The following is a 24,392-nucleotide window of genomic DNA, read 5'->3' on the forward strand; positions in this document are numbered from 1 at the left end:
GTATAATAATAATATATATATGATATAATAATGTATAAAAGCAATAGCACAGTTCACTGAAGCCTAAAATCGGCGAGTGAACTGCTCCATAGGATAAATTGCCGGCGAACCGCTCTATCGGAGCCTTCTCTCGGAGGGACGCTAAAGTGTGTTGCATAGCGACCGTCGTGCATTTTGAAGGCAGCCAGGAGGGACTACTTTTTTGTATTCTTTAATAAAACGGCTACTTTGACTTTCTTGGTTTCTTTTTAAATGCAGTGTGTCTATGACTTTCGTTTTGCCATAATAGTAACCGTTGTATAAAAGCAATAGATCACTTCAGTCAGTGGTATGTGCTCATTATACCACTGCGAAGGGGGTCGCCGGCCCTCCGCTGCGCGTCGGGGCCGGACAACGCCCCTTAACAGTGGTATAATGAGCACATACCACAGCCTGTCGTGATCTATTGCTTAAATATATACTGACGTAAACAAAAACAACATATATATATATATATTGTTTTTGTTTACTTCTGCAGGGTTTAAACTCAATACTGGGTTGTTATTGCCTGTAGTATTATTAAATAGGGTCCAGGTTGACTGAAATTGTTCTTTTAAGATCAAAAAATGGGCTGCTTGAAAATGCAATAGTGACAATTTCACTAATTGAGTTATCATTAGCTGTGACTGGCTCCTCTGAATTCAGCCAACAGTCACACCAGCAACGTGGCTCTGCTGTCTCCCTATGCTGCCTCTTCCTCGATGTGATTGCTTGCTGGACGTTCCCGGGAAGACTTGCCATCTTTCCATGGGTAGGAGAGTAGAGACTCATCCATGTCAGTAACACACGTGTTAATGCAAATAACTCCCCGGAGAAGGAGTTCTGTTTCAGTTCCAACCCATTCCTCCCATGAGCCTCCACCTGAATGTTGACAGGCACACCCCGTAGTGCCTTCACAAGTCATCACATGGCTACACATTTAAACATAGGCTTTCTCCGTGTGGGATGCAGCGAATGCACTTGTTTTTTGCATAAACAGTACTGTATAGGCTTTCTTTACGTGTGTGTTTGTGTGTGTGCTGTGTGTTCGTCCGTCTGCTGGGACTACGCCAAGAGAGAGATGAAGTCACCCTGCTGCCAGGTGTCCTCGCCTGCCCTCTACACCTGCTCCGCCAAAGTCTGTAGGCCTTCCCTCCGCCCCTGGGCCTATCACGTTTCACCATTTGGACGTTCCACAGTTGACAGGATGAGAGAGAGTGTGAGAGAGAGAGAGAGAGAGAGAGAGAGAGAGAGAGAGAGAGAGAGAGAGAGAGAGAGAGAGAGAGAGAGAGAGAGAGAGAGAGAGAGAGAGGAATGTTGAGCACCCAGTATTGTACGGCATTGTCTCACGGCATCTCCTCTGCTATGTGTTATCAAAGGTTGAAAGTAAAATAAACAGCCTTTAGTAACGTCTCTCTCTCTCTCTCTCTCTCTCTCTCTCTCTCTCTCTCTCTCTCTCTCTCTCTCTCTCTCTCTCTCTCTCTCTCTCTCTCTCTCTCTCTCTTTCTCTCTCGCTCTCTCACACACCCCCCCCCAATGGTGTCATGGAAGGTGCACGTTTATCTCTCACAGATCTTCATCTTCATCAACCAACATCATCCCCATCATCATCCTCATTGACAACACAACTGTGTGTTTGTGGCGTTGGTGGCAATGATAGGGATTTACATGAAGAAGAACCTAAAGCAAACTAACGTGTCCAAAATTTGCAAATGCTGATCAAACCTGTGTCAGACTATAGCTCATAAAAGATTTCCTCCCATCCTGGCGATTCTTCAGGTGTGTTCCACCTACCATGCAGGTGATTGGACGAGGAGCGCCCTCCTCTGTTCTGATTGGCCCTCACGTTTGACGGTGTTTTGCCCAGGTGGGTCCATACTTGAGTTCAGGTAAATCCGTGTTACGAAGCAGAAGACAGAGGAGACGTCTTGGAGTTACCGCGCACCTGTTTCCAATGCTTGTACCAATAAGACAAAGAGACCCGCAGTGAAAACAATTATTTATACCGTAAAACTTAACAACAATACGCATTGTTTTTATCGGTTACATTTGACGTTTAGAGATGGCTGCGAGTGTAGGCTTGGCAATGAATCCGCCGCACACTGAGGAGCGGGCGGTGTTCACACAACTGAAGCCCGTGAGGATGACGGCGGGAGAATGCACCGAGGACTCGTCAGTGTTCGAGGAAGTCAAGCCCGCGGTGAGAACCCCGCACGAATTGGCGGTGTATTACCCCCATACGTTTCATCTTTAACTTCTGTTTTGACCAAAAATAAACACCGACGTGCGATCGCGAGATCACATAATGATCAGTTTATTATGATGGGGTTCGGTGTTTTGTGTGTGTGTGTGTGTGTGTGTGTGTGTGTGTGTGTGTGTGTGTGTGTGTGTGTGTGTGTGTGTGTGTGTGTGTGTGTGTGTGTGTGTGTGTTTGGGGGGTAGGGGGTCCTTAACTATTAATGGGTCGTTACAAATTGCTTTGTTGCTTTCTCGCGTTTGTCTTTGCAGAAAGATTGACAGGCTCTAACTGTCAGCCAGGTAACCCTTACCATCGTAAGGTTTACCTTTTGCCCTCCAGGTTAAAGTTACACACACACACAAACACACGCGCGCACACACATGCACACACAATTTTTCACTACGCATAACTAATCAACATAATTATCATAAGCTTCTTCTAGCAGTGTACTATTGAATAAGGGTATAGCGACGTGACGTTGATTTTAAAAAGTGGTGGAAATTCTCAAGAACGGTAACTTGTCAACTGGCTTCATGTAAATATGGTTAGCTCTGCAGCTTGAATGTTAAAGTAGTCTCACAGTGATTCTGTTAGCCGCCAATTAGCCCAATACATAATCTGAGAAGAAACAAGTTTGTCTCAGGGTTATTTTCTGCATTGCCAGCAAATGTGTATACTACAAATGCTTATGCTTGCCTTTCTCCAATTCTGCCTGGAGTTATGTTCTATTGTTGTTCCTGTGTGCACAACAAACATGTTTTCCATTCATTTGATGAGACAAAACGCCCCCTCTGGGATTATGGTATACCGGTAATTCACACTCAAACTGATGCTTATAAACATATTACATAACAAGTTATGTTATAATGGTATTACTGCAGCTTATTGAATCGTGGAATCCGATAGCAATACATTGTAAATTCTGAAATCGTAAAAACAATCATGATATATTAACCGCAATACATGGGCATATTACCCTATAGAAGAGATGATGTTGCGTTGCGCATGAGGCTGTACCTCACCTCACTCACAAACCTATCCGTCTATCTATCCGTCCACCTCTCACCCAGAAGCAGTCCATTCCACCGTTCTGTTAAAGAAAAGGTGCAAGCTGAGTCACTTCGAAGATTTTTAAGACCATGTGGCCATAACCCCCGACCAGCATTGATAAAGGCTACAGCACGGAGGGTACAGCAGGCTGAGCTGTACAGCCATGGTGGAGGAGACACCCAGGGAAATCCGTGAGCTCTGTTAGGCGAGGGCACAGTCGGCTGTGTCCTGGCAGACTTGGGCTACACACTACTCGCGATGTCCAGCAGAGATGCAGCCTCTGTCGTCCAGCCATCTATTGTACACGGATGTAGACAGTGTAACAATCCGTACAGATTTGAGCCACATCTTATGTTCAGATCTCTCATTGAAGATTAATTTGTGATATCTGATAAACACAGTTCTAAGAAGTCATTGGTGAAAAGAGGCGAAAGTCATTCTGGGTAACGACACGGGTATCACAATGTTACAAACATTAGGACAAGCAAACCCGGAATGTGATTACTGGGTGATAAAGACAGAGATCACGAGGTTGGACGTTCTGGAACCATCTCAAAGTGTGAGGCTGTAGGACTCCTTCAACAACACACCAACAGCCCGGCGTCTGGAGGCTTTGGCTCCTTTCTCTTTTAATCCGGCCAGAGATAGATCGTTGCTCTCTGCTATTGTGACGGCGTTAGCAGAAAGAGAGAAAAAAAAAGGGGGAAAAAGGGAAGTGAACCTGCTCGACGGAGCTTCTGCCGTGACAGCAGTATGCTGCCGGACCTGTTGGAGCAGGGCCTGAGACGCTTATCCTAATATCCAGTGTGGGGGCCTGGGGCCCGGGGGCCGGTGGGTGGGGGTGATGCAGCCCGGCCCCGGTGAGGCCGAGACGGGCCCCCGAGGCAGGGAGTGAAAGGCTGATGGGGGAGGTGGAGGAGGAGGGCTGAAAGGGGGAGGTGGAGGAGGAGGGCTGAAAGGGGGAGGTGGGGGGGGGGGGCTGAAAGGGGGAGGAGGAGGAGGAGGGCTGAAAGGGGGAGGTGGAGGAGGAGGGCTGAAAGGGGGAGGTGGAGGAGGAGGGCTGAAAGGGGGAGGAGGAGGAGGGCTGAAAGGGGGAGGAGGAGGAGGAGGGCTGAAAGGGGGAGGTGGGGGGGGGGGGGCTGAAAGGGGGAGGAGGAGGGCTGAAAGGGGGAGGAAGAGGAGGGCTGAAAGGGGGAGGAAGAGGAGGGCTGGAGGTTGGGAGGGGGGACTCACTCACTCACTCACTCACTCACTCACTCACTCACTCACTCAATCGCTCGCATACACACAAATGCCCAGAGCTTCAATTAACAGTGTGTACTTACTTTCCCCATGGCTGGTCACAGATTGAGAGACAAGGAGGACAGACAGACGCACACAACCCACCTAGAGGCTAGCAGAACTGCAGCGTTGTATTACGTAATACATCCATGAGTACAGCGTGTGGTAGCATCCCCCACAGAAGACTGATGAGTTTCGTCAAGCATAAGAAATATGAATGGAGATGTCACCTGAGCATCTGGCTGTGTAGAGTTGAATTGATCTAATCTCTCTCACTCATGTCCTCCACTGGTGATGCAACAATCCTTTTCTATTAAGGCCACAGGGATTCATTTGATTAAGCTGCAAAACGGTGGTATTGGCACCTGGCAGAACTAACTGCAGACCTTTTAACCTGAAGGTCATCCTGGATCATCAAGCACTCCTCCGTCCATCGTTGACCAGGACCCACCTGTTTAATGCTGCCGTCTCAGTGCTCCTGCGCCCCCCCCCCCCCCAAGAACTCCCTGATGAATGGCAGTGCCACAATAAGTTACTCATATGAAACCCTGGATTCGGATTCCACCGCCATGACATCACCCAGTGGTCTTCCTGTAATTTGTCGCCAAGACGATGGGCCCACGAGTTACAGAGTTACAACCCCTGGCACCGGAACCCCCCCCCCCCCCATCCTCGTTGTGTGTCACAAGTTGTATGCTCATGGGTTTCCTGATCAATACTGTCCCCCCCCCCCCCCGCTAGAGTTTCAGGCTCATCGTCAGACATGTGTCTTTTGTCTTGGCAACCAGAAGGGCTGTGATGGACTTGGGTTTTGCCTAACGATTTGACTGGGGGGGGGCGGGAGGGAGGGCACTTTGCATCTGATTCAGACCGACTGGGCCCTGTGCCTTCTGGACCCACACTGATTTGTGTTGTGTGAATCAGACCGTATGAGACATTGCTTGGCTCTCTTTTAAGTATTGAGTAAGTTGTTTGGGTAGGCGGTCCGCTCCTCCTTGGTTGGTTGATGGTCTGTCTGTCTGTCTTTCTCTCTCTCTCTCTCTCTCTCTCTCTCTCTCTCTCTCTCTCTCTCTCTCTCTCTCTCTCTCTCTCTCTCACTACCTCACTCTCACTCTCACTCTCACTCTCACATCTCTTCTTTCTTTCAGACACATGTCATGCGTTTATGTCGGACATCGGTCCTGACCACCGAGTCCACGCAAAGCAGTGATGTGGATCACGGTGTGCGTGTTTTTCACACTCCAACGAGGTCACAACACAACCAATAGTCTTACCTGTCTGTATGGCTGTCTAAGTACTCAATGTAAAGCGCTGTCCTCCTGTAGCACTGCACCCCTGCTGTACCCTCTTCTAAAAACAGTTTACAGCATTCTCCCTTATCTGTCAGCTCATCGCCATAAACAGTAATCCCGGCTCTGAAAGGTTTTTGTTTGGCCTTACCTGCTTTGACCCTGGCATGTGCAGGCCTGATTCGAGAGATTTGGAAAGAAAAGTGTGTCGTTATTACTTTATGGATATCTGAAGGCAAAGTACTAACTTCTCTCTGCATTCCTCAGAGCCGTAAAGGAGCCATTACCACAGGTAGCCATTAGTTTAGAATGAACAGGAGTCTTGGTGTCGCTTGGTGCCTGTTTATGGCCTGAGGCTTGAGTAACACTCCCGACAGAACTTTCTAGATGGGGACGTTTGTACGGGCTGCCCAGCAGCTGGCTAGCATGTTTTGACAGTCTTCAGAAATCCGAGGATCAGGCATCAAGCATCAAGGATCAAGGACAAAAAAATCAGAGGATTTGATCCTTTACTGATACCGTGCTTTACTCTCAAATACGTCACAGCACATTTTCTTGAAGGAAAAGACTTACCGGACCACCATGTCCGTTAAGTTACCACCACGTCAATGCGTGTTCACTTAATCATCGATAGTTAGAGTTCATGCTCACGTCCCTCCTCTAGATTCTGTAGAACAATAAACCGAGAGAGACATATCGACCGAGGGCAGAGCCGAGTGTCGCCGTGTCCGGATGCATCGGAACCCCCCCCCCCCCCCCCCCTCCCCCCCCCGTCTATGGAACCCCTCGGAGCAGAACTGATAAGGCTCTGCCTGTTGTCCGCTAATCTGGGATCCATAGTGGGCTGAGCGTACATGTCGTCCAATGATTAACCTCAGCGGTCTGTGGTTGCTCTAATAACCTCAGCCGGAGCACCCCCCCCCCCCCCCCCCCCCCCCCCTCCCCCCCCCCTCCCACTGCGCTCCACGTCTCCTATGTTGATAAACAAAGCGGGCGTTTGTCATCTTGACCCCGGGGTCCACAAGGTCGAGAAAGAGAGAGAGAGAGAGAGAGAGAGAGTTGGAGAGAGAGAGTTGGAGAGAGCCCTAGTCACGGAAAGGCAACCAAACCCCCCCCTCCCCTCCACCCCCAACCCCTATCTTGTTCCTTTTTTAATAGTTATTTATTTCTTTGCTTCCTGTTTTCCAACGACTACGTCTTCACTTGGTGTCTGTTAATATTCAACCCGACGTGGGATTCGATCTCTCAAGGCCAGCTGCCCGTCATCCGTCCTTCTTCCTTCTTGTGCAGCCAGAGGTGCAGGAGGCTCCGTCATCATAGCGATCACAAACAAGGAAGACTGGCCCTTACTGGACGGCCGGTGGGGCTGGGCAGGAAGTGGGGCGCCCGAGAGCCGAGAGGAATCGTTCAGGGTGACACGGTAGGGCCAGGAGGGGACACGGCCAAGGGCACAGGGGCCACTACATCTGGCAGCAACACAGGGCCCGTTTGTACGGTGCGCTGAAAGGCAGGGGCCCAACAGTACCTGACCTCTGAATGGGAATGAAAGAGGGGTCTCTCTCTCTCTCTCTCTCTCGCTCTCGCTCTCGCTCTCGCTCTCGCTCTCGCTCTCGCTCTCGCTCTCGCTCTCGCTCTCGCTCTCTCTCTCTCTCTCTCTCTCTCTCTGATGGAGGAGAGGCAGGGTGTAGTCGGACAGCGGGTCAACCAGGCATTGTGCCGCGATGGTCCGCGGCAACGTGGCATTCTCACCAAACACATTTCGATACACACACACACACACGCGCGCGGCCCCATCGTGGAGCCGGTCCATGCAGCCCCGTCCAACGTTGTTGACGTGTTGACGTGCAGAGAGACGGATCGCAGCGTTGATATCAGCGGCCGGGGGAGGCGGAGGCTTGAGAGACGGAGCACCTTTAGCCTCTCTGGCTACCTGTACACAGCGTTGACGTAGCCGATGCTAACCTGACACAGCAGGCCCCGCTGGATCCCGGCGCTGAAAGGCCCTGTCAACACTCGGCCGGCTCCACCCGTGGAGCGGGGCCACACTGCGCCGCTGTGGGCTGGAGAGATGGGAGGGGTGGGAGGGGCTGAGGGCACTGAATCGGAACCTCATTAAGACGTTTGTTCACAGGCAATTGAACTCTTTATAGCCCTCGCTGGGACTTTATGTGTTGCCCTGCGGGAAGCCTGGTTTTTCCCAGTTGTTCATTACTGGGGACGGCTGTAAATAGATGACGTGGAGAATAGGATTGTTTCCTTGTCTTTCTCAAAGTTACAGATCAGAGATGAAGGTTTGCGTCGCATCAGTGTTTTAACAGACGAGAGTATTGCTCGGGGTTTGACTCCAGATCCACACTCTGAGTCATTTTGTTTTTAATGCAAAGTCAATGTGCTCAACAAAAGCAATGGTACTTTCCTTACCTTTTAGTTTGTTTCTGTTATCACAGATTTTTGGGGGGTTTTGAGGAACTTAAAGGAGTACTATGGTAAAACAGAAGGCATTAGTGCATTCCCTCCACCTCCAGAATACTAATGCATCTAGCTCAGGGACACCCTAGCTTTAACTCATGACTCTTTTGTGACATGTGTCAGAGAGTTCCCCCCCCCCACTCTTTGTTTCTGTAAAGCAATGTTGATTCTGTCATCAGCAAACACTTGGAAATATTTACCTTTTTATCTCCTCCTCCTCCTCCTCCTCCTCCTCCTCCTCCTCCTCCTCCTCCTCCTCCACCTCCACCTCCTCCATTTTTCTAGTGGTTTATTATTCTTAAGTCACTCTTTCAATCTCTCTGTAATTTGTCATCATAGCATGGCCCCTTTGTTGACATCATTCTCTTGTCACCTTTCCAGCTGCGTTCTGCTGTGATTTGTGAGGGCTGCTGTTGATGCCATTCACTAGACCGTGATCACCTGACAGGTTTATTTTTACCCGTCAGTTTGGGTTTCACTCCATCTCTCCCGGGCTCCTCCTTTGTTTTGTATCTGCTCTCGGTTCCCTCTCTGTTCGCTCTCTTGTTCTTCAACAGACCCGGTCCTTAACGTTACGAAATGCAAACACGTACACATACAGAGACACACATAGAAATATGGTCAATCAAAACATGAGCTTGTCAAAAGGGTGTGTGTGTGTGTGTGTGTGTGTGTGTGTGTGTGTGTGTGTGTGTGTGTGTGTGTGTGTGTGTGTGTGTGTGTGTGTGTGTGTGTGTGTGTGTGTGTGTGTGTGTGTGTGTGTGTGTGTGTGTGTGTCGGTATCCTCCAGCAAGCCAGGTCCTGCCCACCTGATCATTGTGTGCGTCTGTGTGCAGTACAGTAAATACTCTCCACTGTGAATGACAGTTACACTCAACGCCAGAGTCTCTCTTTGTCTCTGTCTCTGTCTGTGACCTACGACAGCAATAAATCAGTGTATGTCGCCATATGATCCCATGCATGCCAGCAGCCTGTCATGATGGGATCAACGCTAGGTAGGAGCAGCGGGCGCGAAGCCGCGTGGTCAAGAGAAGCGAGTTCCACTTCGAGGGAGGAATCTCTGGAATGGAGTAAAAGGAATGGTCTTTTATCACCAGGAATGACTGGATGACTCACTCACTTATTTCACTCCTTCCCTTGTCACTTACTCTTTTACAGTTCTGCCCTCCAGTACCGTAATTAAACTCAACCTGACTGTAGTTGGATGGCTCTGGTAAACGTCTATGAGTCTCCCAGGGTTGTAATGCTGCTGCCTGTTTTACAATTGTCACTCATTTTAAGATGTTTTCACTTCTGTGGAATTTCAGTTTGATCTGATAAAGTAGTTGTACGTTGCCCCCATGCATTCTCATATTTGCAACACAAGGGTTGGCAGTTCAAGATTGTTATCGTTAATGAGAACATTTGAATAATAACCGGGCTTCACAAAAGAAAGATGACTAACTGAAACTGTATTGTATGTTTTCAAAAAAAACTATCCAATACCAACTTGGTTTTCATAATTCCCAATTTATTTCATGCATAAGACTAGTATTTTTGGTTTATCTTCGATCTTCAAAATCAGTTTTAGGTCAGTTTTAGGCCACACTTTTTTGCTTTTTCAGCCCTCACAAATATCTAAAATAAAAAAAATGAAAATAATAAAAAACTAAACTCAAACTGTTTTCCCATAAATATAAGCGAAACTAGGACCAACACCTAAAAACGAAACAGAAATGAAAGCAAATTCGAAACCAAAAAATATAAATAACAAATGAAGGATCTTTCATAACTTTGTGGCACTGTTCACTGAAGTCCATTCAAAGTGTTCCGTCCCGTGCTAAACAAAGAAGGTACCTTCTTATAACCTCTGGCCCTGCTCCTGCTGTTTGTTTCAGACCCACATGGAGCTAGAGAAGTACCTCCCCCTCTCCGGCAGCCCCCTGATGGCCCCGCCCACCGCCACCTCCCCGGACAGGAAGTACCGCCGGGAGAGCGCCTCGACGGTGGACGAGTTCTTCTCCGAGGAGAAGCCCGTGGCGCCGTACAGCCTCAACATCAACGTCATCCTGCCCAGCACCACCCACCTGCGCACGGGGCTGTACCGCTCCAACACCAAGCACATCAAGACGGAGCCGGGCCTGGAGGCTCCCTGTACGGCGGGTCCCGCCTCCCAGGCCCTGCCCGACTTCACCTCCGTCTTCAGCATGTCCCCGGGCGTCAACCACATGTTCCTCAAGCCGGAGCTGAACCCCAGCGAGGTGAGCCACTCCCAGCAGCAGCAGCAGCAGCAGCAGCAGCAGCAGCAGCAGCAGCAGCAGCAGCAGCCCTCCCTGGGCATGGACCTCCAGATCGGGCCCCCCGCCCCCCAGCCCCAGGTGTACCACATGCCCCACGCCGACCTCACCATGACCTTGACCCACAGCGCCCAATCGGGAGCCGGCGCCAACTGCGGCCGGACCATGCTCAACCTGGGCGTGACGACGTCGGCGGGCGGGGACTATACCATGTCTGACCACCAACAGCATCTCCCCCCCCACCACCATCAACAGCAGCACCATCAGCAGCACCAGCACCACCAACACCACCAGCAGCAGCAGCAGCAGCAGCAGCAGCAGCAGCCCCTCCATTACTACCAGCCGTCGCCGGGGAGCGGTCCCCACCACCAGCCCCACAGCCTCCCCCCATCGCCCCCCAACTCCCAGCCGGGGAGCCCCGACGGCCACGCGGAGCTGGGTCTGCTCCCCCACCGGCTCTCGGCCGCCACGCCCCCGCCGCCCCCTCCTCCCTACCACCAACGGGCGGGGGGAATGAAGATCCACGGCATGTCCCATCACACCATGCTGATGACCCACGGCCAGGGCGTCCTGACCGGGCCGCGCTACAACCGGCGGAACAACCCCGAGCTGGAAAAGAGGAGGATCCACTTTTGTGACTTCCCAGGTGGGCCCAGTTCAAGTCTCTCACTCTGCCTCTGTCTGTCTGTCTCTGTCTCTATTTCTTTGTCTCTGTCGCTGTCTCTCTGTCTCTGTCTCTCTCTCGCTCTGCCTCTCTGGCTCTGGCTGTCTCTGACTCCCTCTGGCTCTGTCTCTGACTCTCTCTGTCTGTCGATCTGTCCCTAGCTCTGCCTCTGTCTCTGTCTCTGTCTGTCTCTGTCTCTCACTCTCTTGATCTGTCCCTTGCTCTGCCTCTCGCTCTCTCGCTCTGTCTCCATCTCTCTCGCTTTCTCTGGCTCTCTCGCCTTCATGCGCTCCCTCTCTCCGACTTTTTTTTTTCCCTCTTTCTTTCTCTCTCTTACGTCTTTTCTTTTGTTCTTTCTGTGGGTTTAATCATCCATTGAGGTTGACAGAAACAAAGGAACAAAGGGAAGTCGGACGGCCGTGCGATAATTCCTCGCTTACTTTTGGTGGTTCTGACTTCCCGGTTGTACTGTGCTTCATCCCACTGGTTATCCATCATATTTAACCTGTTCAATAATCCATGGGTCATCTGAGTCATGAATATAAACGCAGTAAACAATTCCAAAGCCAAAGGTAGTCGTTATTAATAATTAAATAATGTGTTATAGAAGTGTAGTGAGCCGGGTAGCCTTGCGGATCGGGCGATACCTTGGTTTGAACCCAAGTGTCTGGAGCTTAACCTTTAGCCATCCATTAGCAGCATGCTACCTGCTCCTTTATGTATCTGCTTCAGCAGCTGCTACATTTAGCTTATTTTGGGTTTCTCTTTCTTGTTTTACAGGGTGCACCAAAGTTTACACAAAGAGTTCTCACCTGAAGGCCCATCAGAGGACACATACAGGTAGGAATAACATTTGACTTCTGTGAAAATGCTATGGAATATGGTGTGACAAACAGTCTCAGACCCATGCAACAGCAGTGCCTCCTGGATTAGGTCTGGTAATGGATTTGGTCTGTGGCTGTGTGTCATACAGTGTTGGATCTGCATGGAGAGAAGCTTAATGGTGTGGATTCAGGTTCAGGTTACTTTATTCGTACCCGGAGGTAGATTAGTTTGCAAAGAAAGAGCTTGGGCATCTATCACATGAACAAACCCGCATCATAAGATAATGCGTGTACAATGGGCTTGAAGATATTGTGCTCAAAGAGGGATTATCAATCAAAATAACAATGCCTTCGGAGCTCTGCAGCGTTAGCGATCTGAAGTGTGTTAGCTCATTATGTTTAGACACTGCCCATGTTGTTCATACTGAAAGTAAAAGCGATCAACTCCGCTGTGAATCTATCTTTGTCCCATTCTAAAGTACAGCCTTTGCCTGAATAAATACACCCATCTGTGTAGCGGCCAGAAACACTTATTTTCTATTCGGTCATTAGGATTATGTTCAATTGTATTTGATTGTCAATGGCAAAAAAATATTACGTTAAGTTATATATATGCAAACATTCACACAGTCATTTTGTTTTGCCGCAGCTACACGCTCAATGTAAATGCCATTACTCCTCCCTAACAGCAGACCACAGCTTTAACAGGACAACACTCTGTGAGGCTGTAATGTATTCACGCCATGTGTGAATGCCAAACTTTACCCATGACTGGTTGGTCTCTTGCCAGTGGTTTCTGATCAAAACAGGCCACGCAAGCACGCCTAAACTGTCAGCGTCGCCACAGAGCACCTAATTGGGAAACGCCCTGGCTTTCAAGACTGAAAGTACGCATTAAACGCCCGTGCCAAAGACTTTCATCAACCGTTCATACCTGTGTTGCGGCGAAAGAGAGGCGAGGGAGTACACAAACGCATTCAGGTGTCCCGCCCATGTGCAGCGCATGTGCAGCGCATGTGCAGCGCATGCCATCGGGGCACATCTGCCAACATTGTTGTAGTAGCGAAAGATATCTGATGGTTGAATAGATGCTAAGAATAGAATCAAGTAACGGCTGAGAAAGTCACTTTGGGACGTTTTCATTGTGGATCTGCCAATGGAAAATAAAGAGCTTGCTAGCGGACAATGTGATGAATATAACTAGTTTTAAATGAACACAGCGTCCATTCTGTTTAAGCAGCACCGTGTAGGCCTACTTCCTGGAAATGTGCCCAGTTTCACTACACCGGGAAACCAAAAGTGTGTGTGTGTGTGTGTGTGTGTGTGTGTGTGTGTGTGTGTGTGTGTGTGTGTGTGTGTGTGTGTGTGTGTGTGTGTGTGTGTGTGTGTGTGTGTGTGTGTGTGTGTGTGTGTGTGTGAAGAAGGAAAGGCAGCAGACGGGCAGAGGGAAATTAAATCAAAACCAACAGCAAACCCGCACCTCTGGGGGGTGGTTTTGACAGTGCTCAAAGAAAGAGGGGGAGGAGAAAACCAGAGAGCAGGGGTAGCGATTGGCTAGCCTAGGCTCAAATAAATAAAACAAATAGTATAGAGATGTATAGACTTTCAACTTTTACTGGTTCAATATATTTTTTATTTGCACAGAGTAGGACCGGAGAGAATTGGGTGGGGCTTGGAGGGTTGGAGTTTGACATTTGTCAAACCATTAAAACGTAAAGTTTCCTTAGGTCTGAAACTGGTTTGTAGTGAAGACATGAGACGAATGGTGCTACACAGGGACAGGCAAAAGGATGAATGAATGAATGAATGAATGAATGAATGAATGAATGAATGAATGAATGAATGAATGAATGAATGAAGTGGTGATCTCCGTCTCCAGTGTCAGTATTCCAGGGAGCTCAAATGAGGTGAAGGAATTAGAAACCAGTGGTTATCCGTTAATAGAGCCTCATTACTCTGGATGCCTTTCAGATGACCAGGCTTCCTCTCTGCCCCTCAGCCCATTCTTACCCGGGTACAGCTGAACGGGAATCAATTTAAACCGCGCCAAGCTACATATCCTGCAGGTGTCTTCTTTTGTTAAAACGGAAAACTGACAATTAGCCGTGACAAGATATTTCCGTGTTCCCGCTTAAAGAGGACACATTTGATGATGATTCTTTGAATACGCCTGCATGGGAGGGCCATGTTTCATTAAAAAATAAAGTGGAAATGTATAATTAAACCGGCAAATAAATATGAGGTGTTCTCGCTTGCAAATCAATGTTACCAACCAAGGGTGAAGACAGACACCTGAAGTACTCTATTCTCTGGTCTATGGGAAAGAACAAAAATACAAAACGAATGCGAAGCGTTGTTTTTCTTGTGCTTATTTTCATACCATGTGCTGGGGAGTTTAAAGCTTTGTGACATATTTCCCACAGTTAAGCACAATATTAGCTTAGCCATGCTCATTTGAAGTGGATGACGTTGACCTATCGTTTTCCTTTTGTCAATATTTTCTTTGAATGGCCGGTGCATTGTGCCACAGCTCCGATGAATACCTGTTCTCCCAGCATGCAACTGGCTCTGTCACTCTGTGCTTTTGTTCTCGCCATTCAACCGCTTTGACTCGTCCTGACAAACCAGTCCCTCTGAATCTCTCCACCCTGTGGTTTCCATCCAGCTCTTTGTCTCAGACTGTGTGTGTGTGTGTGTGTGTGTGTGTGTGTGTGTGTGTGTGTGTGTGTGTGTGTGTGTGTGTGTGTGTGTGTGTGTGTGTGTGTGTGGGTGGTAACCTTTACTATGCCAAAGGTGCTGTTGGCTTGTTTCACAGCAGAGTACGGTTGGAGTCAGACTAGGGTCCCTGTGTGTCTCACACACAAGCACCCAGGTAGTTGAATACCTAACCCCCCACCTCCCGGTAGAATGTCTCACACCCAGCACTGATGTTTATTTGCATTCACATTTGCATCCATTTTGTACTTTTCTTATGTGTGTGTGTTGGAGCTCAACAAGCATGCATGGCTGCTCGTGAATGAGTCCATCTGGGCATACAAAGCCCAGAGAACATCCATCTAGCCACGGTTCGGGACTCCGGTCGATGATAGTAGCATCGCCACTGGCCTGACCTGTTCGCATGTTATGCAACACATACCTCCATAGGGAACTGCTATAAAGTCATCGTCTGTGTGTGTTTCGGTGCGTGTCTTTGTGGCGCAGGGGTTGTATTAGGACATTAGCCCTGAAGCCTTGTTCAGAAGTAGTTTATGTTTTTATGTTAGTTACACGCCGTCGCCTATTCTTTCTGGACTAGAAGCCAGCTGAATATCGTGTGTGTGTGTGTGTGTGTGTGTGTGGGTGCGTGTGCGCGTGCGTGCGTGCGCAAGCAAGTCACTAAGATACATGAAGTGTACTACGTGTGTTTTTTGTGTGCGTGTGTGCGTGCGTGTTTGCACAGCGCAGTGCTATCAGTGAGATTAGGGGGCCCCATCCCTCTTTCCAAACACTTGTGGAGGTGATTAAGGGGGGGGGGGGGGGGATGTGAGCTGGTGAGCACCTGAAGAGCCTGATGGCATTTACTCTCTGACTCAACCTGACCACACACAGATTGCTCTGCTCCTTTCCCAACCGGCGTCCCGCCGTATCTCGATAACCCCGGCGTGTTGCTACATGGCTAGCTCTGGAACGACCATAAAGTGTGTGTAAATGTATGCCTTTCATGCCCCTCCCGGTCTTCCCCCTATACCCCTGTGTGTGATGTATGCGTGTGGGGTCTTTCTTTCACAGCTGTGTGTGTGTTTGTGTGCGTGTGTGGTCTTTGTTTCGAAGCTGTGTGTGTGTGTGTGTGTGTGTGTGTGTGTGGGGGGGGGTCTTTGTACCAGGACTAAGTGTTTGTGTGTGTGTGTGTGTGTGTGTGTGTGTGTGTGTGTGTGTGTGTGTGTGTGTGTGTGTGTGTGTGTGTGTGTGTGTGTGTGTGTGTGTGTGTGTGTGTGTGTGTGTGTGTGTGGGGGGGGGTTGTGTGTGTGTGTGGGTTTGTGTGTTTCTGGGTTCTCTGGCTGTGTATAGTCTGTTTGTCATTCTCCTGTTTATTGACTCTGCAGGTAATGGGAGAGGGAGGAGGCCCATGCATTTGACCCAGGGAGTAAAGCTATAGAGCTAAATCAAACACACCTGCTCCCTGAATCACTCGTCCTCGCCCCACAAAAAATCTCTGTCCGGGCATTTCTACGGTCTCTTTATTCTCTCCTTTCTTAACTTTTAAAGTATTCAATCGAATACTTTAAAATACTCCTTTGAATACTCCTTTTCATGGTTCATGTACACAGTGACTTTCAGGACTGCATACAAACATGAGCAGTGGTAGTAATAATAATAATGCAGTCAATCACTACCATCCACTCTTCCTACATGTTCCACTGGTCCCCCTTATCAGCCATCCCCCGCCTCCAGTGTTCTTTGGACCCTCCTGATTGGCTAATGGCCAATCGCTCTGTGATTGATGGTCTAATATCGTCGGCTATCTAATCAGAACACCACCGCTAATGACCACTTTAGGAGGTGGTTAAGGACACCCCCGCACTACCTTGACATTGGTATGGTCTCTGGAGTACGTCTCTATAGATTATATCCGTAATGGAAAGAATTTGAAGTTTGTGTGTAGTTATTTTCTTTCTTTCTTTGTTCTTCACATTCAATTACAACACACATGGTACAAAATGTGCTGGGTTCCTCAAATACATAATGTTCACTCATTCAAATAATTGGCCCGGTAGTTAAATCGAGGCTATTCTTTTGTTGTTACTGAAGAACATATTACAACACATGCTGCCAATTCAAGAATTATTTTCTGCCTAGCACGTCTATCATTTGGTTGGAACATTCCTGCATAATTTGTCAAACGAAGAATGACCTGATGAAAGCATCGGAAACCTTACCTGTCTTGCAGATCATGCCATGGTTTTAATACAATTCACACCTTTCACACATTAATGCATACACACTGGAAAAACATTTACATGAAGTAATATTATGTTATGTTATTTCTCCCTCTCCAAACTTTTAGAATAGAAAGAGAATATAATATAATATAATTTGAATGCTTTGAGGTGGACAGGAAAAGCCCTTCCCAGAAGCCTAATCTCTACTTTGTTTCTATACATAAACACATACAAAAAACTTGCCATGATCTTCACTCTGACTTAACTGATACGGGCCTTAAAGCAGTTTTTCAATCCCTTTAGATATGGATGAATCACACACACCCACACATTCATATGCATTATTACAGTTATAACTATCGCTACGCAAACATTTGTCCTATTTTAAAGAGTCTTGAGTTGTCATAGGCTGTTCATAGGTTAAGGATTCTTGGGATGAAGTAAATACACTTTATCTTATGTGTGTGCGACTGTGCGTGTGTGTTTGTTTGTGTGCGTGTGTAGATGGAGGTGTGTGATGCAAGAGCACTTTTTCATTGACGAGGTGGAGTCATTAAGCTCTTGTTTGAGGTGTGTGCGTGCACAAGCCTGTTCTGCCTGTTTAAACAGAAATCCACTCTTTATTTTTTTTAAGCTAGGTTTCAACAATGTTATTGAGACACACACACACACACACACACACACACACACACACACACACACACACACACACATTTACTTTAATGATATATAGTCACGAAGGTGTTCTGTTTTTTAATGGTTATAGAACCCACTCAGACATACAAATGAATACTGTACTGCCGCCAACCATAGACTGCCATTGGGTTCTCACAATGCATTTGTGAATACACTCAACTGCAAATCATTTCACCTCATCAGCAACCTCTGATGTGACTTCTTGAATCTTTAAATGTTTGAAGAATTGGTGACACACACACACACACACCAAGGATGACTGAAATCGAGTTGTATTTTATGCTACTGAATGCCGCAAATCTTGTTTTGTAGTGGTTCCTCACTTATGAATATTTTCTGGGTTCCTTTCTGATATGAGAACTTCCGACAACCCCCGACAGGCCATTTAGATATTTTAAGTGTGACAATGTATGTTTCCCGGTTGTGTAAATAGGACTTTTGATGTGGACAGATTATCTCTATACCATAGGATCGTGTACTATGTTAGGTTGGTCCTTTTCAAAAAGCTTTGGGTAGCCTTATAATGAATGGAATAGATTTGTCATAAAACAAATGAACTAACTAACATTTGTTACCCTCTTTCTTTCCCTATGCTTCATCTCCTCCCTATCCTCCCTCCTTTCCTCCTCCTCCTCCTCCTCCTCCTGCAGGGGAGAAGCCCTACCGGTGTACCTGGGAGGGCTGCGACTGGCGCTTCGCCCGCTCGGACGAGCTGACGCGTCACTATAGGAAGCACACCGGCGCCAAGCCCTTCAAGTGCGTGGCGTGCAGCCGCTGCTTCTCCCGCTCCGACCACTTGGCTCTTCACATGAAGCGCCACCAGAACTAACCCTGTTCCCCCGGCAAGCGCACGCTACCGCCAGACACGATGTCCAGCTGGTCCAGGTGGTGGATACACAAACAGAGACGGTTGTAGTCTGTCCGCACGCCCGCAGGGTGTGGGTTGAGTTAAAGTTGTTTCAGCATACACGCGCGCACACTTGCGCAAACGCCATGTATATATTTATATATGTACTTATACTGTAAACACAGACATGCCAATAAACATTTGTGCTCTTCCACAATGCATTTGGGAGGACACTGGACACCAAACTGTTGGTTCTTATCGGCCGCGACATCCTGAGTGTTCCCTCATGGCCTTTGTGGACACACTGTAACTCTTGGTCCTGTGTAAACATTTGTATATATACTTTGGGTGTATCCCAAAATGCAACGAATGTATTGAAATTTATACTTGACAATTATTTTATTTTTTATCATGTTTAATATTTTTTTAATCGGGTCAATATTTAGGCCCTCCCGCGTTGTCGTAATCCACTCGATCGCAAACCGAAAAAAATTCCGCTCATATTTTGTAACTGTTATGTGGAAAAGTAAATGATAGGCTGGATGGCTGTTGTGCTCAGGCTGTTCTTCCCAGGCTGTGCCCGCTCACGCCCCTGGGTGAACAGACAGAGCCGCTCACCCGTGTTTGTGTTCATAACCAAACTGGTCGCTATGACAACGGAACTCAATTGACGACAGCCGGTTTACAACGTCTATTCATATTTTTTCTATTCAAACACTTCAAACACATAGGAATGAAAGACGAAGATGTGAGGGCTTCTTTATAAATTGTATGGTTGTTATTGTAATTATTACGTATGAATGATGCGCTAAGTTAATCTTGCACTCGATTGTTTTTTTCTTATATAGCGACTAACTGGTAAGTTAGTGCTGGAAAATTCAAACTATTTAACTGCTTAGTTTGTTTGGCTAGTTGGTTTGCTGTAATTGTATCACATCAAAATATAAAGTGCCGACATTCTCCTTCTGGGTGAATGAGAGCGAATGGCTTTTCCATTATTTGGAACTTGACTTGCTCACAACCGTCAGCTATACTATGCTGTATACAAGGCAATGGTGATTCTTTAATTCAATCAAATAACAAAAATGTTCTTATTGTTATTGTTAATACTTTTAACCAAAGGCACTTTGTCAACTCTAACAACTCCAACCCCCCCCCCCCCCCCCTAATATTTAAACAAAGAATTGTCAGGAAAGAAAATAATGATCACACTTCATTTCCTCAGATGCACTTTGTATTAATGTTTAAAGTGACTCTATATTTTAACTGTGTCCAATAATATGATTCGTCTACGGATACATTTTTATTATTTTGAACAGTCTGCCTTTCCCTTTTGTTGTTCATAGGTCACCCTGGTCATTACCTCTGTCTTCATGTTTTAACTGTCACTTGAACCTCTGTCTTCTTTCATCTGTGTTTAACTGTATGTGCTCTATACGAGACAAGTCAGTTGGCACGCTGAATGTAAAGCCCAATGTTATTTAAACTGAGGGACGAAATAGGCTAGGTTTATTTAAACCTTCCTGGGATTCATGCATTCCTACAGAAATTACTTTTAACCGCAGCAAAGCCAACTCAGGCAGGTTGAAAGCTCACTCAAAAGTAAATGTTGGATTTTGTTTCATTGGCTGTGATTGACGGCTTGGCCGACGACATCATAAAACGTCTGCCGTAACTTGAGGCTAACATAATTAGTGGTACTACGGACATGGGGAACACTGCTTTGTTCCCTATACGCTGGTTCATCTAAGACTGATCCTGGTATTTTTCCGTTGTGTTTTCTTCTTTTTCCTTGTCTTCTGGTCGCCTTGATTTTTTTCAATGCTATCTTCAGTAATGTCCTTTTGACCACATACTTTGTACATAAGTGTACGTTTGTAAAACAGAGCAATTGTAAATATTTGTTTTTCACTAATTATTATTTTTTTAAATATGAACAAACGGGCATTTAGACAAGTAGTCCATGATTGATTGGGTAAATCTTTTGATACTAGAAAATGTTTGTATAACAATGAATCAGTTTGTGTACAATATTATGAGGAACAAGTTTTGGATTATTTACTGTTTTACGTGATAGTTTCTGTTTGAGTCAAATAGGAAATTGTAATAAAACATTTTTTAGATATCTATTTTCTTCTGAGATTTTGTGTCATTCTTTTGGCACATTTGTGTCCACCATTTTCATTTGATCAGGAAGAAAATCCAATGAAAGACTTGATAAAAATCTGCAAAACCGAAGTCAGGGGCCATTTGCACAACATGGCTATTAGATCTGCTTGAATATTAGATTTTTGAAAAAAATAACATCAAACTCAGGTGTAAATGTGTGATATAAGCATAATGACTATGATAATTATATGACTATTCCCACACCTAAAGGATTAGATTCCATTGCCGCTGTGGTCCTTATTACAGCTGTGTGGGTACAAAACCCATATTTAAACTTCTCCGTTGTCTTGTCTTTTTGGAGCGAACTTCCCCTTTAAACTTGACTCCTCAACGGAAAGGATGGCAGTTAAATGCATATCTTAAAACAGGTGGAAATTTCCATGGTTCCCTTGAACTAAACAACAATAAGTCAAGTTCTGTTCATCATTCATTCAGATCAGTTAATATCCTGGAAAACAAGTCAAACCGGAGAGCCGCACAAAACACACTAAACGATTGCGCAAACATTTCACAAAAACAAACCAAGTCAACTTATACAGTGGGCTAATTATTGTAAAAAAAAAAAAAGAAGCCAGTTTTGAGTTACCCAAAGTGTCGGTTTAACTAAAAAACAAGAGAGTGGTTGGTCCAACTAAAACCAAAATCCAAAAAAGCGATGCCATATTTTGTAGCAACAACTAACCACAAAAGTTCAGCCCTGGAAGGACAAGACTTTGAAGATAAGCGATCTATACAGGACGCCAACAAATATTCCTATCTCGATGAGGGCTATAAAGCGCGGTTAGACATTAAGAGGTTATTGAGAGAATTCTGCATTTCTTTTGACTAAACAAAGCCAAAACGTGGTTAATAATTTGCCAAAGCATGGACTGTTCCCAATATGGCTGAGTGGGTTTATAGACATGGCACTGTGTCTGCATGTTGTGACAGGTGAAAGGTAGACCTGCAGAGCTGCCCTGTTTGAACAACACAAAGAGGTCAGTCGTTTGAGAAACGTGCACCACAAAAGAAGAAGGAGAAGAATAGGCTGCGACATAAAGAGCTGCAGGGTGGAGCAGTGCTTTGGCCTTTTACCATAATGCCATAGAGTATGGCGCGGTTCAACTGGTCATTAGTGAGGAGGACGCCCATGTTGTTGAAGCGAGAGTGCTTCAATGTTTGTGTGTGTGTTTATTGCCTGTCTTTAAACAGAGAGAGAGAGAGAGAGAGTGAGAGAGAGAGTGAGAAAATATTGGTAGAAGCATAACTGGCATCTACTGTATATCCACAGAGTATGTCTCAGCAAGTCGGAGGGCCTCAGTGTCGTACCAATCATCCACACTGCCAAAGTGCTGCTGAGCATGGCCCCCTGAAACCATACATGCCCTCACTGTAAAGTTCGAACCTCTGCTCGGGCTCACCGACGATGTCATCGTCATCGTCTGTGTCATTGTCGTACTGCCCGCCCTTGGGGTCTCAAACGGTTGACAGCAAGATTTTAAGTAGTTTGATCGTGGCTATAAGACATTAGGCGGTCAGATCGTATTGATAGCTTTTCAACAAGATAATGGATGGCAAAAATGGTTCATCAAATATCTACAGCTTGTGTCAGCAATCTCCTGTGACCCCAAATGCATATCAGGGGACCCAAATGGGCTCCCGACACCAAGGTTAAGTACCATTGTTTTAAGTGAAATACAAACACTAGTATGGCTAGTTATTCCTTAGTTGTGTGTTCTTTCTCACGCATGGTTCTCTATAAGTATGTTTTGTAAATCTGCAGGGATCCCCCCCCCCGCCCCTCCACTTTTTCCTTGAAGCGTCCTTGGCGCTGGACCTGTAGTGCTTTTCCTTGAACAGTATGGCTCCCTTCCACTTCATTCCTCCCTGAGTCATAAGTCGGTTCGCTCAGTTGCTGTTGAGACTTGTCTGACGCTAGCTCACTTGCGTCAGGGTGCCTTCATTGGCCTTTAAATACGCATAATAACACTAACCCTCACCCTAACCCCCTCAAAGACAAGTTTCTCTGTGTCACACTGAAACACTTTGCCCTATGGATGGAGATTGTTTTTTTTAGAGGATTAGTAGTCTGCTAGGGGTAGCATATAGGGCTGACAGGATATGATGTGAACATTCAAAGCAAAATATCCGCCCTGAGACAAACTGAATCTGAAACGTGTCCAATGCGTATCATCTATCGATACACAGAGGGCGTTGGTACCTGATTGCCCACCTGGGGGCGCTCTGGGGGCGTTTAAAAAGTGGCAGAATGAATGCGAGGCACAGAAACATGTCAGTTATCGTTTGTTGGTTAGTGACAAGAGCATTTAAACTGTTGTTCCACAAACAATTTGGGGGTTTCACTCACTTAGGGTTTTTTATTCAGTAAGAGAAACAACTATAGGCCTATCATTTTTCTTTTTCAAGTGGGAGTCCGTCTCCACAAGTAGCCTACTAACTTATTTTAACGAGGGCATTATCCTATAGTCACTATGAAGGGTGGAATGTCTTTTGTCTGGTTTGTCGCGTTTTTTGGTTTGTTGCGTCTTTCATGTTCTGTTATGCAACTGACTTGACGGTAGACCTACATACCATAGGCAAACAAGAGGTCGGGGGGGGGGGGGCTGTAGAGGTGCGTTTGATACCTGTGCTCGTCTCCATGCAGGTTCGTTTGGTTTAATGATTGATTAACACGCCGCCGGCCTACCGACCGCCATAAAGCCTGACCAATGTCTCATGAGGCGCCATAAAGTCAATCGAAGAGAGAGACAAGGAGGGGGAGAGAGCGAGGAAGGGGGGCGGGAGAGAATGAGAGAAAAAGGTTAGATAGATAATGAGAAAAGACAAAATATAAGAAAGATTGACTTATATTCAAGGCCACTTATTGATTAAGATGGTAGGGGGGGAGAGCAAGGGAGGGAGAGGAAGGATTGATAGTTACAAGTAGAAGAAATATAAGATAAATTGATATTATTAAAAACGTATATTCAAGGCCACTGATTGATTAAACTCATCCTTGTATTGGCTAATGTTCTTAGCCTAAAGAGTAACATTTCAACTAAGAAGACTGCAAACTCCTGGGCTTGAAAGGAGCAGACAGGATACGACATGTATTTTTATGCCAGTAGACTGGCGTCTTGGCATCAAGATCTGTGCCCAATAATAATTCATAATAGCTTTGAATTCTCTACCTTACTTGACCCCCGTAGTGCTATTCCTGTCACATTGTTCCCCCTTGTGGCTATTGGTTGTACTTACAACCACGTGCTGACACCAAAATTGGCAGCCTTTGGATTAAAGGGCTACGGATGCATCGACTACATGACGTACCTTCTGCCTTCTAGTGGTTCAAAACAATCATACATTTGTACATTAATTACTGTATGAATGGGTGTTATTCTGTGACTATAGTCCTTCCATTGACGTCGAGGACTTGAGTTTATAAATATATATTTTGTGTGTAAAATATAAACTGCAGCCTCTGCATGTTATAAAATATTTTTTAAAACATGGAACTGTTAAGAATGCTTGTAAACTTTAATTAACTTACTGTCAGGAGAAGAAAACTGGGAGGCTATAGGCCTACCCTGAGTACCTATAAGTATACAAGTAGTATATGGTTGGCCCAACACAAATTATAAACGTCAAGATATCTCCCTTCATTGTTTAAAT

General features: G+C 46.3%; 1 protein-coding gene across 1 annotated transcript; it reads left to right on the plus strand.

Moving 5' to 3' along the window:
• The first annotated feature begins 1,920 nt into the window (after positions 1–1,920).
• Positions 1,921–21,623, plus strand: klf5l (Kruppel like factor 5 like). The gene is made up of 4 exons (XM_056595217.1): positions 1,921–2,218; positions 10,224–11,268; positions 12,067–12,126; positions 18,376–21,623. Exons 1-4 carry the CDS (start codon positions 2,081–2,083, stop codon positions 18,552–18,554), a joined length of 1,422 nt encoding a protein of 473 aa, XP_056451192.1. The 5' UTR covers positions 1,921–2,080; the 3' UTR covers positions 18,555–21,623.
• The last annotated feature ends 2,769 nt before the right edge of the window (positions 21,624–24,392 follow it).

The sequence above is a fragment of the Gadus chalcogrammus genome, chromosome 7, assembly GCF_026213295.1.
Source record: "Gadus chalcogrammus isolate NIFS_2021 chromosome 7, NIFS_Gcha_1.0, whole genome shotgun sequence".
NCBI classification, from domain to species: domain Eukaryota; kingdom Metazoa; phylum Chordata; class Actinopteri; order Gadiformes; family Gadidae; genus Gadus; species Gadus chalcogrammus.